Source organism: Penicillium antarcticum (genome assembly GCF_028974205.1).
Source record: "Penicillium antarcticum strain IBT 31339 chromosome Unknown utg000005l_segment0_segment0, whole genome shotgun sequence".
NCBI lineage: Eukaryota > Fungi > Ascomycota > Eurotiomycetes > Eurotiales > Aspergillaceae > Penicillium > Penicillium antarcticum.
Window position 1 is genome coordinate 2,660,625 of NW_026695303.1, and position 21,573 is coordinate 2,682,197.

The 21,573-nt window shown below is 43.0% G+C and overlaps 7 protein-coding genes across 7 annotated transcripts; 4 read left to right on the plus strand and 3 right to left on the minus strand.

The window, feature by feature from the left end:
* Nucleotides 1-217: 217 nt before the first annotated feature.
* Nucleotides 218-686, plus strand: N7508_005664 (NADH dehydrogenase [ubiquinone] 1 beta subcomplex subunit 9; the record flags this gene model as incomplete). The annotated part of the gene is made up of 4 exons (XM_058463730.1): nucleotides 218-237; nucleotides 288-420; nucleotides 473-593; nucleotides 661-686. The coding sequence occupies 4 exons, from the start codon at nucleotides 218-220 to the stop codon at nucleotides 684-686; spliced, it is 300 nt and encodes a 99-aa protein (XP_058320208.1).
* Nucleotides 687-1,363: 677 nt separating this feature from the next.
* Nucleotides 1,364-1,870, minus strand: N7508_005665 (histone H2A; the record flags this gene model as incomplete). Its single annotated transcript, XM_058463731.1, has 3 exons — nucleotides 1,364-1,416; nucleotides 1,468-1,760; nucleotides 1,818-1,870. 3 exons carry the CDS (start codon nucleotides 1,868-1,870, stop codon nucleotides 1,364-1,366), a joined length of 399 nt encoding a protein of 132 aa, XP_058320209.1.
* Nucleotides 1,871-2,440: 570 nt separating this feature from the next.
* N7508_005666 (histone H2B family protein) lies at nucleotides 2,441-3,004 on the plus strand (the record flags this gene model as incomplete). The annotated part of the gene is made up of 3 exons (XM_058463732.1): nucleotides 2,441-2,615; nucleotides 2,685-2,756; nucleotides 2,826-3,004. 3 exons carry the CDS (start codon nucleotides 2,441-2,443, stop codon nucleotides 3,002-3,004), a joined length of 426 nt encoding a protein of 141 aa, XP_058320210.1.
* A 370-nt stretch (nucleotides 3,005-3,374) lies between these two features.
* Nucleotides 3,375-4,813, minus strand: N7508_005667 (cysteine protease ATG4; the record flags this gene model as incomplete). The annotated part of the gene is made up of 5 exons (XM_058463733.1): nucleotides 3,375-3,744; nucleotides 3,804-3,995; nucleotides 4,078-4,246; nucleotides 4,303-4,608; nucleotides 4,687-4,813. The coding sequence occupies 5 exons, from the start codon at nucleotides 4,811-4,813 to the stop codon at nucleotides 3,375-3,377; spliced, it is 1,164 nt and encodes a 387-aa protein (XP_058320211.1).
* Nucleotides 4,814-5,441: 628 nt separating this feature from the next.
* On the plus strand, nucleotides 5,442-7,297 carry N7508_005668 (uncharacterized protein; the record flags this gene model as incomplete). Its single annotated transcript, XM_058463734.1, has 3 exons — nucleotides 5,442-6,222; nucleotides 6,277-6,796; nucleotides 6,847-7,297. The coding sequence occupies 3 exons, from the start codon at nucleotides 5,442-5,444 to the stop codon at nucleotides 7,295-7,297; spliced, it is 1,752 nt and encodes a 583-aa protein (XP_058320212.1).
* A 179-nt stretch (nucleotides 7,298-7,476) lies between these two features.
* Nucleotides 7,477-9,148, minus strand: N7508_005669 (putative C2H2 finger domain protein; the record flags this gene model as incomplete). Its single annotated transcript, XM_058463735.1, has 2 exons — nucleotides 7,477-8,977; nucleotides 9,036-9,148. The coding sequence occupies 2 exons, from the start codon at nucleotides 9,146-9,148 to the stop codon at nucleotides 7,477-7,479; spliced, it is 1,614 nt and encodes a 537-aa protein (XP_058320213.1).
* A 282-nt stretch (nucleotides 9,149-9,430) lies between these two features.
* Nucleotides 9,431-11,342, plus strand: N7508_005670 (uncharacterized protein; the record flags this gene model as incomplete). The annotated part of the gene is made up of 4 exons (XM_058463736.1): nucleotides 9,431-9,858; nucleotides 9,912-10,065; nucleotides 10,120-11,120; nucleotides 11,168-11,342. The coding sequence occupies 4 exons, from the start codon at nucleotides 9,431-9,433 to the stop codon at nucleotides 11,340-11,342; spliced, it is 1,758 nt and encodes a 585-aa protein (XP_058320214.1).
* Nucleotides 11,343-21,573: the final 10,231 nt, after the last annotated feature.

The window sequence follows — 21,573 nt, forward strand, 5'->3', positions numbered from 1 at the left end:
CAAACTACGGTGGCCCATATAGACCACTGCGGCATTTCATGAACGAATTAGGAAGCCCAGAATAGTCAACCTCAACGACTGTCCCACTCTCCTCCATTGGAAACCCTGAACTACTGTGTCTGCAATTATTGTCAGATCTGACTATTACAACCATCTTCTCTCGCTAATACTTTCTTCTGGCCGGAATTGGGCCCGGAACAAGACTTGAGATCTCACCATGTCCACCTCCGCTGTCCAGTGGGTATCCATCCCGTCTTAACTAAGAGAAAGCTACTGACATGCTACAGGTCGCTCTACAGGCGGTCCTTGAAGTTGGCCCTCGACTGGGCTGTCCACCGACAGGTGTGGCGCGGACAAGCAGTCTATATCCGATCCCTTTTCGAAGCGAACAAGGACGTCCGTGATCCCCGCCAACAGCAGGTATGGGACCCAATCTCTTTCTCACAGCGCCATCTTTGACACAATCGATCAGGTTTTGTTGCGCGAAACGGAGAAGCTCTTGGAGAACTGGAAGCACCCGGATCCTTACCGGGCACCCACTGCGCCCGGCGGAAACAAATGGGAACGCAACCTGCCCGCTCGAATCCTGCCCTGTACGTCAATCCCTCGTCTCTGGCAAACAGAAATTTGAATCGAACACTAATACGGTTACAAATGCAGATGCGCAACCCCCAGGTGCTCACTAATGGAGTGCGAAAGTGCGAAATACGATATCCGTTGGAAGGCTAGGGGTTTTATCGAGACCATGAACTACGCGTAATTCATGCAAATAGATTCTCGAATCAATACTGATAATCAGTTGATATACTTGGTGTACAATAAGGCATGAAAATAGAGTATTCGAATCTACCAGGGTCATCAATATGTACACAATGCTATGAGGTATTAGTTTGTACGAAAGCCTCAGAGCGAGGGTACCTTTGTACAGATTGCTTGCGTCCATCCTACTTTGGCCTCTGTTTTTGCCAATTGTTTAATGAAAGCGGTTGTCATTTACATATAACGCCACGGATGCAAATTTATGCATACAAGTCTGCGCGTCATGATGACAGACTGTAGGAGCTACAGGAAAACAATGCAAGAGGGGAGAAAACACAAAGTCAACACTTGAAGGACCTAGAGTCTTTTCATTGATTTGGGTCTGTCCCTGGGGCTAGTATCCGAAAATTGAAATCCCTCAAACGAGCTAAGGTCGTCGGTATCATTCCATGTCCGTAGACATAATGTACAACCAGGAAATTGATGAAAAAAATAGAAAACGCAGAGCCATAACGTGCCCGTCCCATAACCCCATTATCGTGTCAAAGAACCAATCCGCGCCGGAAAAGAAAACAAAGAACCCGCGAAAACAACAGACGCCGCTCTACAGCTCCTGGCTACCCTTGCCAGCCTTGGGGGTCTTCTTGGGAAGAAGGTCTAAGAATGAGATTAGCAACTGAAAGGATACATAAGTGCGGGGTAACGTACTCTGGTGGATGTTGGGCAGAACACCACCCTGGGCGATGGTGACGTGACCCAGAAGCTTGTTCAACTCCTCATCGTTACGGATGGCGAGCTGGAGGTGACGGGGGATGATACGGGTCTTCTTGTTGTCACGGGCGGCGTTACCAGCCAACTCAAGGATTTCAGCAGCGAGATACTCGAGGACGGCAGCGAGGTAGACGGGAGCACCGGCACCGACACGCTGAGCGTAGTTGCCCTTGCGAAGAAGACGGTGGACACGGCCAACGGGGAAGGCCAGACCAGCCTTGGAGGAACGGCTTCAATGAACATGTCAGTAAATGAAGTTGGCGGGAAAAACGCGTAGATAAACTTACGACTGCGCGTTCTTGCTGCCGCTAGCCTTGCCGCCGGACTTTCCGCCAGTCATTTTGATAGATGGGTTTTTGAAAAGGGGGTTTGGGGAGAAATGGTTGTAAAGTGTCGAAGATTGATGAGTGAGTTACAGTGGAAAGTCGCAAGAGCAGGTGGGAGAGCGTGTGGAAACGGAGGACCTTTATAAGGACGCGGTGAGGGTGACGTTGGGCGGCATCAAGAGGCCTCCAGATCACGCACTCGCTTAAAGCGCGCAGCCAATGATCAGTCAGATCAGACATTCCCATTCGGGTAAGGTGTGGTAACGAAGATGGGTTACCATACCATACACTCTGTCTGATGTGAATCTGGCCCACTTTCCCCGCCTTAAGACGCGTCAATTCCCCTTTAATCATACAAATCATACCACCTTGTTACTGTATTGAAATTCGGCCTCCTTTGCGTCCCCCAGGATCAACTGCCTGTTGGTGCACGAGTATAAAGACCGCGCCTCCCCTCGTCACCGCGTCTCACTTACTTTTCCTCCCCCATTCCATCAGTGCTTCCCATCCCACACGCTTCCTTCATCTCACTTTAATCCTTTACACTTCCGTGTTTTACCCACCCTTTCAAAACTACATTCGAAATGGCTCCTAAGGCTGCTGAGAAGAAGCCCTCCACCGGTGGCAAGGCCCCCGTTGGCGGCAAGGCCCCCGCTGAGAAGAAGGAGGCTGGCAAGAAGACTGCCACCGCTGCCTCCGGCGAGAAGAAGAAGCGCGGCAAGACCCGCAAGGAGACCTACTCTTCTTACATCTACAAGGGTGAGTGATTTCTTCTATTTATATTATTTTCCGATTTTTTTGGGCGCATTTATATTGACTCCATTCTAGTCCTCAAGCAGGTCCACCCCGACACTGGTATCTCCACCCGTGCCATGTCCATCCTGAACTCCTTCGTCAACGGTATGTTTTGCTCTCCAAAAGTCGCGTCTGACGCGTCTCGTCGGTTTTGATTCTGACTTTAAATCCCAGACATCTTCGAGCGTGTCGCTACCGAGGCCTCCAAGCTGGCTGCTTACAACAAGAAGTCCACCATCTCTTCCCGAGAGATCCAGACCTCCGTGCGCCTCATCCTCCCCGGTGAGCTTGCCAAGCACGCCGTCTCTGAGGGTACCAAGGCCGTTACCAAGTACTCTTCCTCCGCCAAATAAGTGGCTTCCTTACGTTTTCTTTTGAGCTTGCTTTGTTTTTACTGCCTCTTGATCTGTTATGGGCTCTGAGGCGGTCGGTTATGGGTGTTTTGCGGGTTTCTAATGCGTCATGGGATGGCTTGAATTTTCTTTTCCCCGATGGGCGATTTTCTTTGATGGTTACCGATACGTGAATGCGGTGTAACATAACTCGGGTCTGGGGCAGGCACGGATTGACCTCCCCTACTAGAACGCGAAATTCCAAATGCGTGATTGCATTGCATCATGATTCTATCTTTTTCAGCTAATTCTGTATGAGCGAGATGACTTGTATAGCTATAACAGCTTCAAGTTACCAGACTGATATTCAATATGATAGGTGATTTCCAGTTCATTCCAGTGCATCCGAGTCATCCAACACTTCCACTTCATCAAGTGCCTCTGCACGGCCATGGCCATGGTCTGGCTGTGCATGTCCGGGGAAGATGTGTACAATCTGCCGCCCAGCTGTAGATTCAATCTGTTTCTTCCAGTCGGCCCAGTCATCCTCATCCTTGATCAGAAATCCAATCAGCATGCTGGGGTCCATGTCTTTGATGTGGATTCTCCGAAGTCGGGTGGTGTAGTAACTATCCAGTTCTTCTGGGGTGTAGAGTTCATTGGGTCGATATGGCGTTGCGAGTCGAGTAGAGTGGGGATCGAGGAAGAAGAGGTGAGAGTCTTGAGCTCCTACAAAGTAGTGGGATGAGGAAGGGCGCCCGCTGAATGATCATTGGGTGTTAGCAGGTGCGTGTAACTAGATAATGGCATTTGGACTTACCCTGCTACACCAACTGATTGGGGGTATTGCAGTGCAGCTTGCAGTCCGCCCCAATACACCGGTGTAATATGATCAATTCCCAGTCTGATTCCTAGGAGGATAAGTGTTGGCTGTATGCGGCCAGTCTGGTCTCGCGCAACTTGTGTAAATTTATCTTCATACACGTCTGATGTGTCGTTGGTCACGTAGATCCTAAGCTTGGGTGATTCACATTGGGTTGAAAGCAACCTGTCTGCTCTCAGTATCGAGTGATATACTTTGTTGTATCACTCACTGTATACATCTGGCCGTTGCCGACGGTCCAAACCACTCCCCGGGGTATTTCCCGCATGACTCTGCACCGCAGTTCACGAATCGATGTATTGAGAATCGGGCATCTGGATGATCAGCGAACATTGAAATCAGCTTCGACTCCTCCTCTGGTCTGTCTCCCCTGCGCCAGTCTGGGATATACATGTAAGCTCGGGGATTCACGTTCGTGTCAGGATTTATCGCTCACCTCTCCCTAACAATAGTATCGCGAAGGTGTTCGCCAGGAGGCTTTGCCCGGATCTAATCATGCAGCCCCACCCGGTATCAGATGTGAAGCCGGAGTCCATGAGCTGACTCCGAAGCCGTACACTTAGTGTCATGGATGATGTCGCTTCTGGTGATTTTGCTCGTGGTATCGGTGTGAAGTTTGATCGGTATGTCATCCACTGCCTCGATCCAAAATCAGAGATAAATGCTTCCGGCCAGGCTTTCGCTGTTGTTTCACTCGGTGTGCCAGCCTCTGCCGACTGCTCTGTCGAGCTATCTTCTTTGACTGTTGTTAGAGAAAGGTGACATGTATTCAACATTCAGACCTGCTCCGACTCATGAAACAGGTCTGGATAGGACTCACTAGTGATTTGCGAGGTCGCATACTCTCTACCCAGGCACCATATTGACGCTGCGGGTGCATCATTCCTAGGTTCTGGGTCCCAGAAATATTGCACTATGCGTTTGCATTTTTCCATGTCAACTGTCATCGTCGGTGTGGTTTGCAGATGAGGATGGAGGGGCTTCGAGACGGTGTGGGGGAGATGATCAGAGAGAGTATATATATATCCAAGATGACCCATGGAGTGGGACTAGAGCTTAGATCAACATCATCCAAAGAAATCACATAGAGCGATGTAAGAGGACGAGAAAACCAGAAAGATATACAAAAGGATACAAATTAAGTAGTTTCACTCGCCGTTCAAGTTATTTCTACATCCCTAGAGGGGTCTAAACACAGTCACGAGCCAAGACGTCACCGACCCCCATCCCCCCCCCCCTCCCCCAAAAGGGCGCAAAGGAGAGCCCTTCCCATATAGATCACTGTGACTTTGGAAGAATTTGAGGTTTACATCGAACAAGATTATGGATGTTTGTAAAGAATGACTTGTCTGACTTGGATGGGGTCACCGCCCGGCCCACCTAACGTCAAGCAAGAAATCCCGTCAGATCAACTTTTCCTTCATCAATATCATCAACACCCATGGCCCGCCATGGGAAGTTTAAGGCCCGTACTAGGCGGGCCCAAGTGGGCAGAGGTATGCTTCAATTTTAATTGATCATATCACATTTAATCGAGACTAATAATGCGAAGACCCATCGCCACACAAGTTTACCATGCAGCAAGAAGCTCGGAACACTGAAACCCACCAGCGATCATGGTCAAACGCCCTCCGCCACCAGGCTGTCAAGTTCGTGAGCGCAGGAAGCCTGGAACCAACACTGGAACAGGAAGACGAGGAACAGAAATCCACCGAAGACGGATCAGAACCGATGACCGACAATTCACCCGACCACAGGGAAGATAACCCCGAAACCCCATTTTTCTTTGACTCGCAAGGGCAAGAAGTTGCCCACACAGGGCACCCAGACCCAGTATTGCGACCTGAATTATTGGATTTCGACGACTCGAGCGAGGACGAAGTTGTCTTCACTGGTCGGCGGAAGAACTTCAAACTCGTTGTTATTGAAACAAACCAGCAAGAGATTCAAGAGATTGTGCAGCCAGTTGCTGCTGAATTTTCCCAGACACCATGTAAACTGGCAGTCGAACCTCAGGACCTGCCACCCCTTGCCAGCAACGAAGATGATGCAGAAGACGACGACGACGACGACGACGACGGCGACGACGCAGAAGACGATACAGACAAGCCAAATTGGCCACCCGAAACTGACATTGACCCAGTAGCCGACTACATCGCCAACATAGACAGCGACTACTATGCGGAAATCATCAAGGAAACAAATACCGATCTCGAAGGGGGTATTGATGTCGAAAAAGCAGCGACGCAGTTGGACTTGTCGGCTGCTAGCCCCGTTGGCATCCAAGAAGTTCCAACCAGATCATACCCGACAAACAATCAACTCGATCATCCCAAAGTTGAAGGCCCAGCTGATGGTAAAGTTTAATCCCGCCACTTGTCAAGATACAAGCTGACACGCAGGTATCCAGTGCTGGCTCAAATGAATCTAGACTCAGACCAAGGATCAGGCGCGACATCAAGTGAAACTGACCAGGATGATCTGGATTCCGATGATGATCTGGAAGATTTTATACTGCTCGAGGACCTAGCCACCGGGCACTCAAAGTCAGGAAAGAAGGGTGCCCGGTCTGGAAAGCTTCAATTCCCTTCAGCGTCTGCATTCGCAGACGCCCTTGACTCCGATCCTTATTTCGGGTTTGATATCATGGACTTTGATCGACCGAGTCTACGGAAAAAGCCCAAGGGTAAACAAGCCATCCCCGAGCTGATGCTGTCCGATAGTGAATTTGAGATTGAGCTACAAGAAGCTTGGCAGAACGACAGAAGAAAAAAGAAATTGAGAAAGAAGGAACGAGAAGAACTGCGAGCGCAGGGGTTACTTGGCAGAAAAGGTGGAAACCCAGACCTCAAAGCCAAATATTCCAAGGAGATGAACATGGAGCAGTTCATGACCGAACTACGATCATTCCTCTTGTCTCCCAAACACAGGTTTGTCAATTCATCTCAACCCTTACCAGGCATAACTAACTCGACTGAAGTCTGGCACTGCCACCCATGACCAAACAACGGAGAAAGCTGATACACGAGTTGGCCAATGCACTGAACCTGAAATCACAGTCACGCGGTCATGGAATGGATCGTTTCCCTGTACTCAATAAGACCGCGCGTACTCCTGGATACACACCTAAAACCATCTCCAACGTCGACGATCTCCTGTCTGGGAGGAAGTTCAACCGCCGTTTATTCAGGTCATGGGGCGCAGAGCCACCAAAATCCTTCAAACCCAAACGATCTGGAGGAGCTGCAACCTATATGGAGGGCGACGTGGTTGGCGCCTCTGCCCCGGAGATTGGAGCCGGAAACCGAGGACGCGCCATGTTGGAGAAGATGGGATGGAGTACAGGTACTGCTCTTGGAGCCTCCAACAATAAGGGCATTCTACAGCCTGTTGCGCATGTTGTCAAGAATTCCCGCACTGGGTTAGGTTAAAGATGGGGGGCGGGATGGTTTTTTTTGCGTGCCTGGAAGGGTTGCTTTAGCCAGCCCACATTTGAGCGACAGGACTTCCCTCGATAGACAATCTACAAGTTGAGGCCAATGTTTGACCTCTATAAACCACCGTGGCCCACTATTTGCGCGTATGGTATTTTCGAATCCGAAGGAGTCATCTATCGTTTTTTGCCCTTCTGACTAATAGTCCCTGACGATGGCTGTGCGTGATCCTCTTGTTTGATGTGTCTAAACAGCTCAGACTTGGACGCGAAGGATTCCTTGCAACTTGTACATATAAAGGCCGTGAATTGATTTGCTTCCTTGGCAGCCTTTTTAGCCCTTTTTTGCTTGGCTTTGCCCAACTTAGGCGCCGATGGCTGCCCGTTAAGTTCAGAAGAGCCCAGTTGATCAGAAAGCGTGGTGACTGAATCTTGGATTTCTCCTGAAGGAGGACTCATATCAGATTGAAGTCTGGTTTCGATGGATTCTCTCGACGCGTAATCTTCGTCATCTGTGGCTGGGGATGAATCCTCAACTACGTTCTGATCGGACGTTGCTGTCTCTTGTAGACCATGCAAGTTTTCCTGCGCCCCGGTATCACGCTCAGACCTGATATCGACCTCTTCAAGTTGAGAACCGACCACTTCATCATCGACCGGAGGGGATAGGTTACCATCCAACCCAAGAGGTGGGGTTGTAACTGCATTGGCACTCGAGCCATCGGTGGACTCTAAATCCAGTTGATCGTTTTGCATTCGCATCTCCCAGCATAATTGCTTGACAGTCTTGAGGTGCTTTTTGCTGCGCTCGTGAGCCTCGTATTGCTTTTGGCTTTTGAAATATTTGTGACATGCCACGCATTCAAAACTTTCAACCTCGCTCTCCTCGCTCTCATTGTCGTCTGCCTCTGGTTGCTCCGATTGTGCCCATTCTGGAATGACATGGTCACGCATGTTGGCCTGATTAAGCGCCCGTGATCTTGCTGCTTGCGCAGCAACAGACTGGCGGAGAGTCTCTCGGCGTTGGGCTTCGCTTTGGGCGTTGGCTTTGTATCGGGGATCACGTTTCTTGACGAAAGCCACGAGAGACCTAACCGCATCGTTGAACTCTCGAATGCCTTCATCACGGAGACGCTTATTTTCCTTTTCCATCAATCGTCGCACCCGGCGATCAGGCGCCTCGGAGAGACGATAAGCATCCCTCCAGGCAAAGGACTTCTGGGTGGAAAATCCACTCCAAGCGGCATAGAACGGCCGTACAACACCCTCAAAATTGTCATCACAAGACCCAAACGCTGGATATTCAATGGAATCTTGTGCCTCCCACTGACAAGCAAGCCTTTCCTCCAGCGCAAGCTGTTCAAACTGCTCGCGAAGACCACCGAAAAACCCAGTTGGGGCATCGGAGAACTCCATTCGAGGACTAAACTTTGAAAAGAGCTTAAGGACATCATTGGCAGTTGTGATTCGAACATTGTACGAGTGTTGATCATCGGTGCCCCCGCTTGTCCCCAGGAAGGCATCGCTATGTGAGTCGTACCATGCTCGTTCCTGAGGATCTGCGAGTACTTCATAAGCAGATTGAATTTCAGCAAACAGTCTGGTCGCCTCTTCAACATTCCCATAATTTCGATCTGGGTGTAACACAAGGGCTTTCTTCCTGTACGCCTTCTTGATGCTGTGAAGACAGAGAGCATTTTAGTCGCAGGACATGACCAGCTGGTGTGTAAACTTACTCCTCGTCGGTTGCAGCTCGTGTTATCCCAAGTAGCTCATAGTAGTCGGTCTTTTCGCCTTGCTGCTCTGGGGCGTCAGAGCTCGCCTGGCTGGTCGACTGGAATTGGCCCATGGCGGGGAAGAGAGGGGGAAAGATAACAAGGTCAGGTGTGGGGAGTGTAGAATTTCAGACCAATTTGCGCTGTCAAGGCTTTGCTGTCTCAAATTCACCAAGAAAAGACCTCAAAAGCCCTGAAGCTCGAAGCTCAAAGCTCGAGTGTTGGAAGAAGGAAAACAAGGAGGCTTGGCGCAATCACCGGAACTTCCGCCAAACATCATCGTCTTTGATCCCTAGGAAACGTGACCCTGTTCCTTCTCCATATTTCTCTCAAACATCCATTGTCAATTTCTAGGGATGGTTCAGTCTCTCATTCATATTCCAGACGAGATCCTGAGTTCAATCCTGCGCGATTCCCCTCCCCAGACCTGTGCCGCCCTCGAACAAACCCACTCTCGATTTCGAAATGTGACGAACGAGCCTTTACTATGGCGTTACTATTGTGAATCACACTACAGGTTCTGGGATAGGCAACATGATATGTCCCACAAGCTTAAATGTCCAGTCTCATCTGTTGATTGGAAAACGCTTTTCGTGTCCAAGTATCAAGTCGATTGCTCGGTCACTAGACTTCTCGGAAGCATCCTCGCTAGCCAAACGGGCCGCATTGAAAAGTTTCGCTCTGTGATAGATCTGGGGTACGATGCCAAAGACACTCTCTTGCGGCATAGCCTGGTGGCATCCGGGGATGATCATCTGGCCAGAAGGTGGGCTACTGATTCTGTGTAATTGGCATTTATTTCAGTCGAGTTGACCAGTGCTTTACGGAAACCTCAAGGTATTATGCCCGCGCACTTTTGACCTGTCTCCATCGCAGCATTGCAGTGCCGGAGTGGGCGAAACTCAGACGCGGGGAGCCGGTGTCGCTCGACCGGGCCCTGGGCTGCTTTGATCTCTTCATTCCTGAGAGCGGGTATGGAGACTTGAACGATGTGAGTGTGATCCTTACGGCCTCCTGTTGTTGAACTGTGTCTGACTGGTTGAAGATACGAGGCTCCCTTGCTAGAATTCTTGACCGCTTCGTCGCAGATAATCTAGACCTTCATCTCACTCCTCGCCAGAAAGCGCTGGCTATTGCATCCTGGCTTGGGTCGAACGGTCTTACAGGCATCGACCCAGAGCGGGAATATCATCATTTGGAGCACAATTTCCTGGGACTGGCTCTTAAGAATATTGAGCACAACTCTCTGCCGTTGATATCGGCTGCGATATATTGTTTTGTTGCACAGGGAGTGGGCCTCAATGCTCATCCTTGCGGGTTCCCTTTCCATGTCCATGTCATAGTCACCCCCGCAGCAGGATTTGACATGGACGGGCGTCCGTTGTCTAACATGGATCAGGCGCAGCCTATGTACTTGGATCCATTCCGAGGCGCACGAGAAACTTCCGTTTCGGATTTGCGCAATCAACTCAGTTTCCTCGGAATGTCCAACTCGGACCAATCCGCCGCTCTTGGCGAGTCTCTGACGTCGTCAATTGTCTTGCGCTGCGGCAAGAACATTCTGAACTCTGTCCGTATCGCATCTCAGAGTCCAAATTTGTATTCCACTTCAGTAGATGCCGTGAGTGCAAGATATGCTGCTCTTTGGTCGGTGATGCTCCTATCAAGCGATTCCAGACCCATGGACCTTCGTCATCAATTACCATGGCTGATGGAGCTTTTCGCTACTGATTTCCCTTCGGACGTATTCCTCATCGAACAATACATTGCTCCTCTGTTTCACGGCTTGTTTGAGCATGAGCATATCTTAGAAAGCCTCCACGTGATGAGAGCAGTGGATGAAATACCAAAGCAAATTCATACTCGCACTGGTACTAACGCAAATATTCGATATACTGTGGGTCAGGTTTTTCGTCACCGTCGCTATCAATACATGGCTATCATCACCGGCTGGGATTCCGAATGTGGCGCAGGTGAACAGTGGATGATGAGGATGGGCATTGACCGATTACAGGCTGGCAGGCACCAAAGCTTCTACCATGTTCTGTAAGTGTGCTAACTCAACTTTTCTCTGCGGTGCTAACCATATCTAGCGTGGAGGATCGGAGTGTTCGATATGTGGCCGAGGAAAACATTGAACCTATTAAGCCGAGCCTGGCAGAACTGCCGCGGGGTCTGACTGCCATTGCGGGCAAGCATTTCAAGCGATGGGATGAAATGCGAAAGGTTTTTATAAGTAATGTGAAGGACGAGTATCCAGACGACTAATGCCTAACCATTGCGGACATGACATCCACCTAGCCCGGCATCTAGCACAATATGTATGCACCTGTCAGCATGTCTGCTCTTATAGAGGTACCTCATTCAAGTCGTTATCGATGCCGATACTGCAAGATAAGTCTCGGTATTATGTGGCCATGGGTATGTAGATTGGTAAAATAATGTATTCGTCTAGTCCCGTTTATATTTATCACACAAAGGTCGATGAGCCATGTCTCTAGCGGTTTACATCTCCGATGGGAACTATGCCGAATTTTATACGAATCAAACTTAATACAACCAGTATGATAGTAACATCCCCCATATGTTATGACTCACTCCACTTTTCCGAGTTCCTACCCTATATATATATATCATTTGCTATGCATATAGCACTACCTTCTGCACTACCGGTAGACGTCTATAGGCTGCGCCAAAAAACCGCAAATGGGTTCTAAACCACAAACCACTGCGGTTCCCTATTAGGGCCCCAAGAAAACCATTGTTGCATAAAATTAAGGTCTCATCATATATAAACCTGCTAGTTCATACATTTAGATTACTCTTATTAGCTCTTGTTTTGGTTAGTACATTATTAACCATTGACTCCTAATTCAGTCTCAAGGAAAATATACAAAATTCGCTCGCACTTTAGATATTAAATATTAAAAACCATAGTCCAGACTATTTTCATTAGCTTTGAATATTTTTATGTAAACATTATATTACCATCTTTACTAACATCTCTTTCTATGACTTTATTTTCCGACGTATATTTATTAAATATCACTTAATAAGTTCCTGATGCTACGGTATTGGCTTTTCTGACGGCCGTTAGAAAATAGAGTATGAGTCACTACAGTGTTAAGTCGTGTAAGGTATACTATAGTTCCTTTTGCGGTTCTTATAGTTAATTTTCTTTGGTAGAACAGGCTTTTGTAATTTCTAGTGGCTTCTAGTGGTTTAATAGTGGTTGATGGTTTTTAATAGCTTCTAGTGAATTGTAAGTGGGTTTTGATAGGCTTCACGTATATAGGAAGCTACTTTTACCTAACAAGCGGCCAAGTACGATCTTTCGATCGCGACATATTAGTTTACTCGGGAATCCTTTATCTATCAGTCGCGTCTAGGGAGAAATTATATAATCCCTGTAAATTAACGTAATTCACTAGTGAGCTGGACATACCCCGAGCCACACACCCCACTCGACCTATCAATTTTGAATGCATTTATCTCAACCAAAAGCCATTAAATCCAGTAAGCTAAATTCGAGGTCTATTAGGACACACAGTCAATATATAACCCTTAATTACACAAAATTCTACACTTCGGTAAGGCTCTCGTATATGGCCAAGAAGGTGTCAGAGCTAGCCCTACCGTAAGAATGGGTCTAGTGTTTACAGGATAGAGCCTGTCAACTAGGTAAGATCAAAGATGTCTCTAAACAAGTGGTATTGCAACATGTACAGAGACTGATTGTTGGGGAACTTCCAGGTTCACCAGAACAACTTAGTTAACATAATCCACAGAGGCGGTGAGTTGGCGCTGACAACTCGACAGGGATGCACTGGCAAGAAGCGAGGTAGTCCACAGGAGTTGATACTGGCGTGATATGTGTGTCCATGGAGTTCGTGAATCGTGACACCTACCTCGCGGGGTATCAGTACTAAAACTGCTTGCTCTAGCTACGCTATTAAAGCAGAGGCCCCTAAAACTAGGACGCCTTCTCTAGGGGTATTTGCCTTGTAAAACGAGTCCTTTTTGCTTCTTGTCGTTTTTAGCGCGTAAATCGTGTACTTCTTTCTCGAGTAAGGTAGTCGATTGTATTGTGTTTCAGTAGGTCTTTAAAACCTAATTAATCGTAGAGTTTAGTCGACTCGGAGGATTTTTGAGCGTTATTTAAGTAAGGTTTTTGTGAGGAAGCCCATTTTTTCTAGTTAGACGTAGTTCGATAGCGTTCTACGGCGACTACTTGTTACCTTAGCTCGAGAGGGTTATTAGCGTATAAAAATAGTGATTTAGCTTCGAGAGTACTCGATTAGGTTTCTAAGACACTAAAATAATGGCGACAAAAATATTCTTAATAATATTAGATTTAAATACCTCCATTGGTACTAATAGGTAGGCGTCGAGGAGTTCTACTTTATCGACGTGATGAATCCTAGGGTATATTTTCGATTCGACTACTCGAAAAAAGCTTAGTAAGTACTGCTCTAAGATAGATAACGTACGAGGGTACTTTTACGCAATCACTATAATATATATTTTAGCGAATAAGTTCTAGTTCTTTTTAAATAGATAATTAGGATAATTATTAGTATACGATATACTAGAAGTCTCTCGAGAACTACCTAATTATATATAAGAAACGTCTTGCCTAGTAACCGATATCTCCTCTATCTCTTTTATCGGGGGGAGGAATATCGCGTCTTGACTCGATAGTCAAGCTAAAGTATCCCTATTATAAGGTAGTAGGCGATAAGCTTTCGCAATATCTTAATAGTGGTATATATTCTTAACCGCTTTACTAGATATAATATTAATTACCTATAAGCCACTATAGACATATCGCCTTTAGTGTTTTAGAAGGAGAATACCTATCGTTTCCCTACTCTTATAGCCCTTGTATAGGATATATTTTTAGTCACTATAACTAGTACTAGTGTTAAACGACTATTTAATACCGCTCGAGATATCTATTATTATTACCGTAGAAGATTAAGTATAATAACTATATAGGAGTCAATAATTTTTCTTATACTTCAAAGTTCGGGATCGCGAAGGAATAGGCAGAGTTCCTATAGGAGTTCTTCACTCGCGATAAGATCGAAGCGTCAAAAGAAGAGAAGGAAAGCACGCCGAATATAGTTAGCGTCGATCTAATTAGTGATACGGAAGAAGACTAAACCTATAAAGAGGAAGAGGAAGAGATATAAGGTAGAGGGGATATATAAGTTATAATCAATTATAATAACAACCCTCTTCCTTCAAATTAGGAGGAAAGCACTTAGATACGTGCTTTAGTACGAGCTCGGAAATGGATTAGGCGTGATAAGGATCTATATAGGCTCTATTAGCGATAATTACTATAGCGAATTAAACCTGAATTAGTCTAATAGCTATTAAAAGCTAATACTATAGATAGGAAGCACTGATACACTATATTTCCAATAGCCGTTAGAAATATAATACTATAGCGTAAAAAAGTTATTTTACGTACGTTTAAAACGTAGATTATCGAAGAAGTTATCAATCTATAATTTTGATACCCCAAGAAATAGAGCAAAACTTCATAAAATATACAATAATAAGGACCCACCTAGTTTTTCTGGTTTGACAACGTAATAGGGCCCTAAAAAGCATTGCGGTTTGAACCCAAAAAACCAAAACCGCAATGGTTTCTAGAACTGGCCCCAAAAACCGACCCAATTGCGGTTTGGGTAAGTTGGATTTTGCGGTTTTGCGGTTTTTGGCGCAGTCTAATTCTACTTAGGTTTAATCTAAGTAGTATAATTTCAAAGTTTTTTCGATAGTATAAAATCCTAGATCTAGTGCTTATAATAATAACCAATAATATAGTAAATAATTTTACCTTTATTCCTAAATTTCTAAGAATTATTATAGTTACTTAAAGTAAACGATAATTTTGCTATCCCTTATATCCCTTATAATATCTATAGCTTTGGTTTAAAAGGGTTTCTCAGGAAGCTAAGGGTAATTCTTTTGTAACAAAAATACAGAGTCTAATTTTTCGTACAAAAAGAAATTAGAGCAAATTGTTAATATACTTAATGAGGTAAAGGCTATTTATTATCTTAGTTCCTTTATAGGAACTCTTCTATTGCAATATAGGTCCGAAACCTTATTAGCTAAATTAACATAAGCTTATAACGCGGGGAGTTGATTTATATATAAGCTTTAGAATAAAGAATAAAGAACCAAGGTATACTCTAATCTAAGATCTCCAAACTCGCTAGAATTCAATATTCTTAATACTCTAATATACTAAATAGCCTTAATAACCTTTTCAAAAGTTCTATTCCTAGTATATTGAGCATTATCTTGTGTTAAGTCAAGTAGGATAGCGATAAATCAAGTAGTTCCTTTAGATTGTTTAGCCTTTCTTTAAATTTATAACTCTTCTTCCAAATATTAAGGATATTAGTATTTCTCCGATCTTCGGTATCTATGAGAAGCCTTATACCTACCTTAAAAGGTCAAAGAGTACATTGAAATAGAAGAAGCTTATTTGGAAGGATACTTAGAAGTAACTTGTACTTTCTTTTATAAGGGTAGTAGAGAAGGCGCATTCCTAATATTACGGTATAATCCGAAGACCTAAATTGCGAGGTTATAAAGTAGAGCCCCGAAGATACTAGACACTTACTAATATTTACGCCGACGCTTAGAGATAACCTTACTTAGCTATTCGAATATACGCTCGCGGACTGAGTTTAGGCCTACGCTCGGCCCAATAAACGATAATTGGCATTCATGGCAAAAGTAGGGATATCGGAGAAAGGGGTTTAATCTTGCTACTATAGGAATTAGCTATTATCTTAGATTGGGAGGTATTTATATGGGATATAAGATAAAAATAGGGGAGGTGGACGTATTATACGTCTATATATTTATTTGTATTTATTGCTTACTAGTATTAAATTTCTCATTTATATTGGCTTTGTGTTTACTAATAGTATAGGTTTAGCTTATAATAGGGCTAGTGCTCTCTTTTATTTCTAAAATTAGCCCAATTTTCTATAGTACTGTTAGGCGTAGGGGGGACATAAGGTCTTTCTTGCTTTAATTAGAAAAAAGAGTACATGTAGCTATTCGATACTAGATAGGCTCTAAAAGGTCAATAGAACTTTGATTGATAATTAATTGATTGATTGATCAATATTACGGTATAATAAATATAATCAATAGCAATCTCTTCACCTTTTAACGTAATAAGAGCTTTAATTTTCTTTTTTCTAACTAGCGTACGATTTATTGAGTAAATCTCTAGTATTACTTTTAACTCTATAAGTGATCTTATTAAGATGTATAAATAATGGCCTATACGCTTGATTGTCTATATTCAATATTTTGGAGCTTAAGATAGAATATAGGGCGGAAGAGTCCTAGCCCTTAGTATCTAACAAAATCAATAAGCTTAAAAATACCTTGATAGTAGTAAGTTAATATAACCTCTTTAAATATTCACTAGAGTTATATACTAGATATCATACAAGCCCTAACCTAAATATTTTGTAAGGATTGCTAGTAGTAATTCCTAGCTCTTATAACCCTTAAACACGATTTGCATACCTACTATAGTGGTTAGACCCTAATATTTCCTATTGGCTATTTAGGCTATTCAGAAGCAAGAATTTGCTTTTATTCGCCACGCAGCACGTCAATTTAACGTGCTGCGTTTAACATTCACAATACACCTTGATAGTGTTCAAAACCGCGCGTTTTCTCCCGTAGATAATATAAAAATAACGAAAATTGAAGAGGAATCTCTTCAAAAATAGAATCTCTCTATAGATACTCGTAGAGTAGCCCCTCGGCCTTTGAGAAATAGTAGATTTACTACTCGTGGCGCGTAGATCTACCCGGCCTCCTTCGGTCGGTCAAACTTGGGTTACAAAATTCTTGAAAGGGATCCTCCACTTTCCTCCTATTTCTCAAGACATTAAGGTTATTAGCGAGCTAAATACGAAGGCCCTAAAACTATTTCTGAATAGTTCTCTCTTGTTCAAAAAAAAATTATAACGTACGGGATCGACCCTAACGATATCTATAACTTTGATAAGACCGATTTTGCAAATGTCTTAATTGCGACTGCAAAAGTTATCACGAGAAAGGAATATCATAGTCGGAGATCGCCTTTATAGTCTAGAAACCGCGCGTAGGTATTTATAATTGAGTATAATAACGTGTCGGGGTAGGCGCTTCCTCTATATATTATATTCTTAAGGGCAAAGTCTTAATCTGATCCTAGTTCGATAGCCTTCCGAATGATTAGAGACTCGATATTAGTTCGAACGGGCGGACTTCCGGGACGAAATTAGCCTTCAATAGCTTTAAAAGCTCTTTATTTCGTCTACCTTTTCGCTTACGAAAAAGAAGTATAGACTTTCGATACTCGATAGCCACGGGAGTTATTTAACCCCGAGATTTGACGAGAAGAACGATATTATCGCAATTTATATACCTCCTTACTTATCTCACCTTTTATAGCCTCTCGATATTAGCTATTTTGCGGGTTTAAAACGCGAGTATAGTCGACTAGCTTATAACGTCTAAAATATCTATCGCTTCTAGGTGGTTCTCTTCCGCGTAAGCTAGGTAATTAATAGCTTAAGGTACTTAAAAAGCTTATTATAAATCAGAAAAATATAATATATAGTCGTTTCCTATATTTTTGATAGTTTAACTATAAAATCAAAGAAGGGTTAGGTAATAAAGAGAAGGTAGTTAACCTAGCGCTATTCTTTATTATCGAGGACTATATTAGGCCGCTTATACTTATTATAGAATAGCTAGAAGAACGATTATAGGCGTTTTGTACGTCGAAGTATTAGGAACGTAGAATTCTAGCGTATCTTAACGTCTTAGAATAGTATTAGCTTTATAGTTTCGCCTTATAGACTATAGAAGGTCTCTCGGTGTTAAGGACTCATATTTATATAGATAGCAAGGTTTTGAATCTAGAGGTAGTGATTAGCGTAAGAAAACAATCCCTATATTATATAGGTATATACCTTAGATAGTGTATTGGCAATATCTTAATTATATTCGTACGCACTAACTAGGATCGCTACTCTACCTACTATATCTCTATTGATTTATTCTATAGGTAAGCCTTAATATACCTAAGAAGCTTAGTTAGACTTAGCTAAATTATATAAGTAAGGTATAGAACCTAAATAAGGTTAGTGTCCTCTAATATTGCTTACTATAATAAATTAGCCGAAAAGGGAGACACGCGACCGTAAGAAGTAAGAAGCTGTCGCTCCTATTTCTCTTGACTAAACTCGTCGGCAATCGGTATATTCTTACTATAAAGGCTAGTAATTAGATATAACCAATTTAAGATATTAAGATATGGAATATACCTTAGGCTATAGAAATTATATAATATTCGACCGCGCTTACCCTAGGAAGCTCTAATATAGCCTATATTTATAAGGTGATTCTTTATAGTTAAGGTTCCTTAACGCTATTTCTTCCTATCCTTTATTATATAGGCGAAGTTTAGATACTTAAGAATTTGTCTACAACGCTTATATATAACCTTTATAGAACTATTCAAGCTATAAGCGACCTAGTACAAAATATCCTATATATTAGACTAATATTTCGCGTCCTAGGGTATATAGCCCTTCTTACTAAACCCTATCTCGAGCCACTAGTTTACCTAGTTATTATAGATTATTTTGTTATATAAAATATAGGCCTTCTTACGTTTAGGGCTAACACGCGAAAGCGATAGAGGGATTGATTATAGGGGGTATAGCTAGTCGGAGGAAATCTATATCGAAGCAAGGTAATATTTCCTAACTCTTAGATAAATCCGATATAAAAGGATAATAGCGAGTGTAATTATCAAAATCGCTATCGTATAATAATAAGGCTGAGGGATATTGCTAGTTTTGAGATATAATAATATAAAAACTAGTAGCAAACTATAAATATAAGAATTCTATATAGACGCGACCGACAAACAAAGGATCCCTAGGCGAGTTAATATATCGCGACTAAATAGTTATACTAAGCCGCTAATTGGATAACGGTAGCTTTCTATATAGGTCAACCTATTAGAAACCGCAATAAACTATTAATAAACCGTAGGAAACTATCAATAAACCGCGAGAAACTATTGATGAACCGTAAAAAGCCGCTAGACCTTATAAAAAGCCTTAGATTCTAAGGTACGTCAGAAAGTGCTTGTGAGAATATTGACCTCTTTAAGTTTATTTTCTAAGGTACGTTAGAAAGTGAGGTTTATATTAGAAATACCTAATCTTATAGAGAATTATTAGGACCACTATATAGATATAACCACTAGCTAACTAGGTCAGTCGAGACGAGATAGTTTTTCCGCCGAAAAAAACACGTAAGGTCACGTGCTTAGGGAATTGTATTTAGAGATCCCCCGCTAGACCTAAATAGGCAATATAACATATACTATATCACACGTATTAGACTAGGCTTCTACCTCGCTTACCTATTCTTACCTAGAAGACTACTGCGTGGTCTCACAAGAATATATAGAAGGTGCAGAGAGATATAAGTTTAACTTATACGTTAGATATATATTTTCGCAACAAAATATTGAGGAATATCTAATACCTAATATATTTAACTATACATCGTTTATTATACCTAGATACAAAAGATTAACTTATTACACGCTTAAGCGCTACTAAGAGTATTATACGTTGAAGTCCCTATGCCGAATCGGCCGTCCTACTAAGTTAGATAATCGATCTACTGTATAATTATAGGCGCGCCGACATCCGCTTTAGACCTATAGATAACTAAGTACTACGATACCTAGTTATCCTACTTGATCTACTATACGATAAATTATAAAGCAATTCGGACTTAGAAAACGTCGATCAAAGCGCAAAATCCCTATTAAGCCTTTTCTTAATAAAATAAGCTAAAATTTGCAAGAAAATAGCGGTTTAAAATCTTTTCTGGATCTTTTTGGACAAGTGAATCTAATTTAGGGGCGGAACAGCATTTAATTGTTATAGAATTAGTATAAAGTTTAGCCTTCTAAAGTCTTTTAAGGATATCTTTAATAAATTCTTTATACAATAGGACACAATAGAAATGTTAAGATATATAATATATGTACAATATTGAATTGTAATAGGGGTATTAGCTTAGCAAAGTAACATAATATTCTATTCTAAATATCTATATTAAGTTCTAATTCGAGTTTCTATTTATCTACTTATATACTTTTATATAATTGTAATAGTACGTGTCTTTTGTATTACTTTAGAACCCTATTTTACCTCAAGATATCTAGCCTAGGGTTTTGAGTTTAAGAGATAATAGGTACTATTAATTCTTAACGAAATACATTTTAAATTCTATATATAAGCGTCAAACTTCTAACAACGAGCCTAGAGACCTTAATTTCGAGGCTATAATGTAGATAAAGTCTTTAGATTATTAGAAGTAAGGAATATTAGAGAGGTAGACTGTGTATCTAAGCGCTTATTTTTGTGCTAAATTGTATTATATAAGCGACTAAAATAACGTAATTCACATGCGAGTGGATCAGCGACGCGAAAACGCGTCAATTAATTAGACCTCTCTTCTTCAACCACCCACCAATTCGTACTCAATCCTCTCAAAATCGTACGGAGCAAGAGGGTAGGATCCTATTAGCTATTCAGGCTATTCGGAAGCAAGAAATTACCTCTATACGCGAAGCAGCGCGTCGTTTTGAAGTGCCATTCTCTTCTTTGCGGAACCGCCTTAACGGCTATACAAATCGCTCCGAAACTCGCGCAAATAGCCAAAAATTGACAGATATTGAAGAGGCATCTCTTCAAAAATGGATCCCCTCTATGAACTCTCGTGGAGTAGCCCCTCGGCCTTCTACTGTACGAGAAATGGCAGATTTACTACTCGCGGCGCGTGGATCTACCCCCCCTCTTTTGGTCGGTCAAAATTGGGTTACAAATTTCGTTGAAAGGCATCCTAACCTTTCCTCCCGATTCTCGAGGCGCTATAATTATGAGCGCGCTAAATGCGAAGATCCTAAAATTATTTCCGAATGGTTTTCTCTCGTTCAAAAAATGATTCAAACGTACGGGATCAATCCGGACGATATTTATAACTTTGACGAGACCGTTTTTGCAATGGGCTTAATTGCGACCGCAAAGGTTATTACGAGAAAGGAATTCTACGGTCGGAGATCACTTTTACAACCTAGAAATCGCGAGTGGGTTACCGCAATTGAGTGTATAAACGCGTCGGGGTAGGCGCTTCCTCTGTGCGTGATTTTTAAAGGCGAAAATTATATCGAATCTTGGTTCGATAGCCTTCCGGGAGATTGGCGTTTTGAGGTTAGCTCTAATAGGTGGACTTCCGATCAAATTAGACTTCGGTAGCTCGAAAAGCTCTTTATTCCGTCTACATTTTCGCGTACGAAAGGGAAGTATAGATAGACTTTTAATCCTCGACGGCCACGGAAGTCATTTAACCCCGAAATTCGACGAAA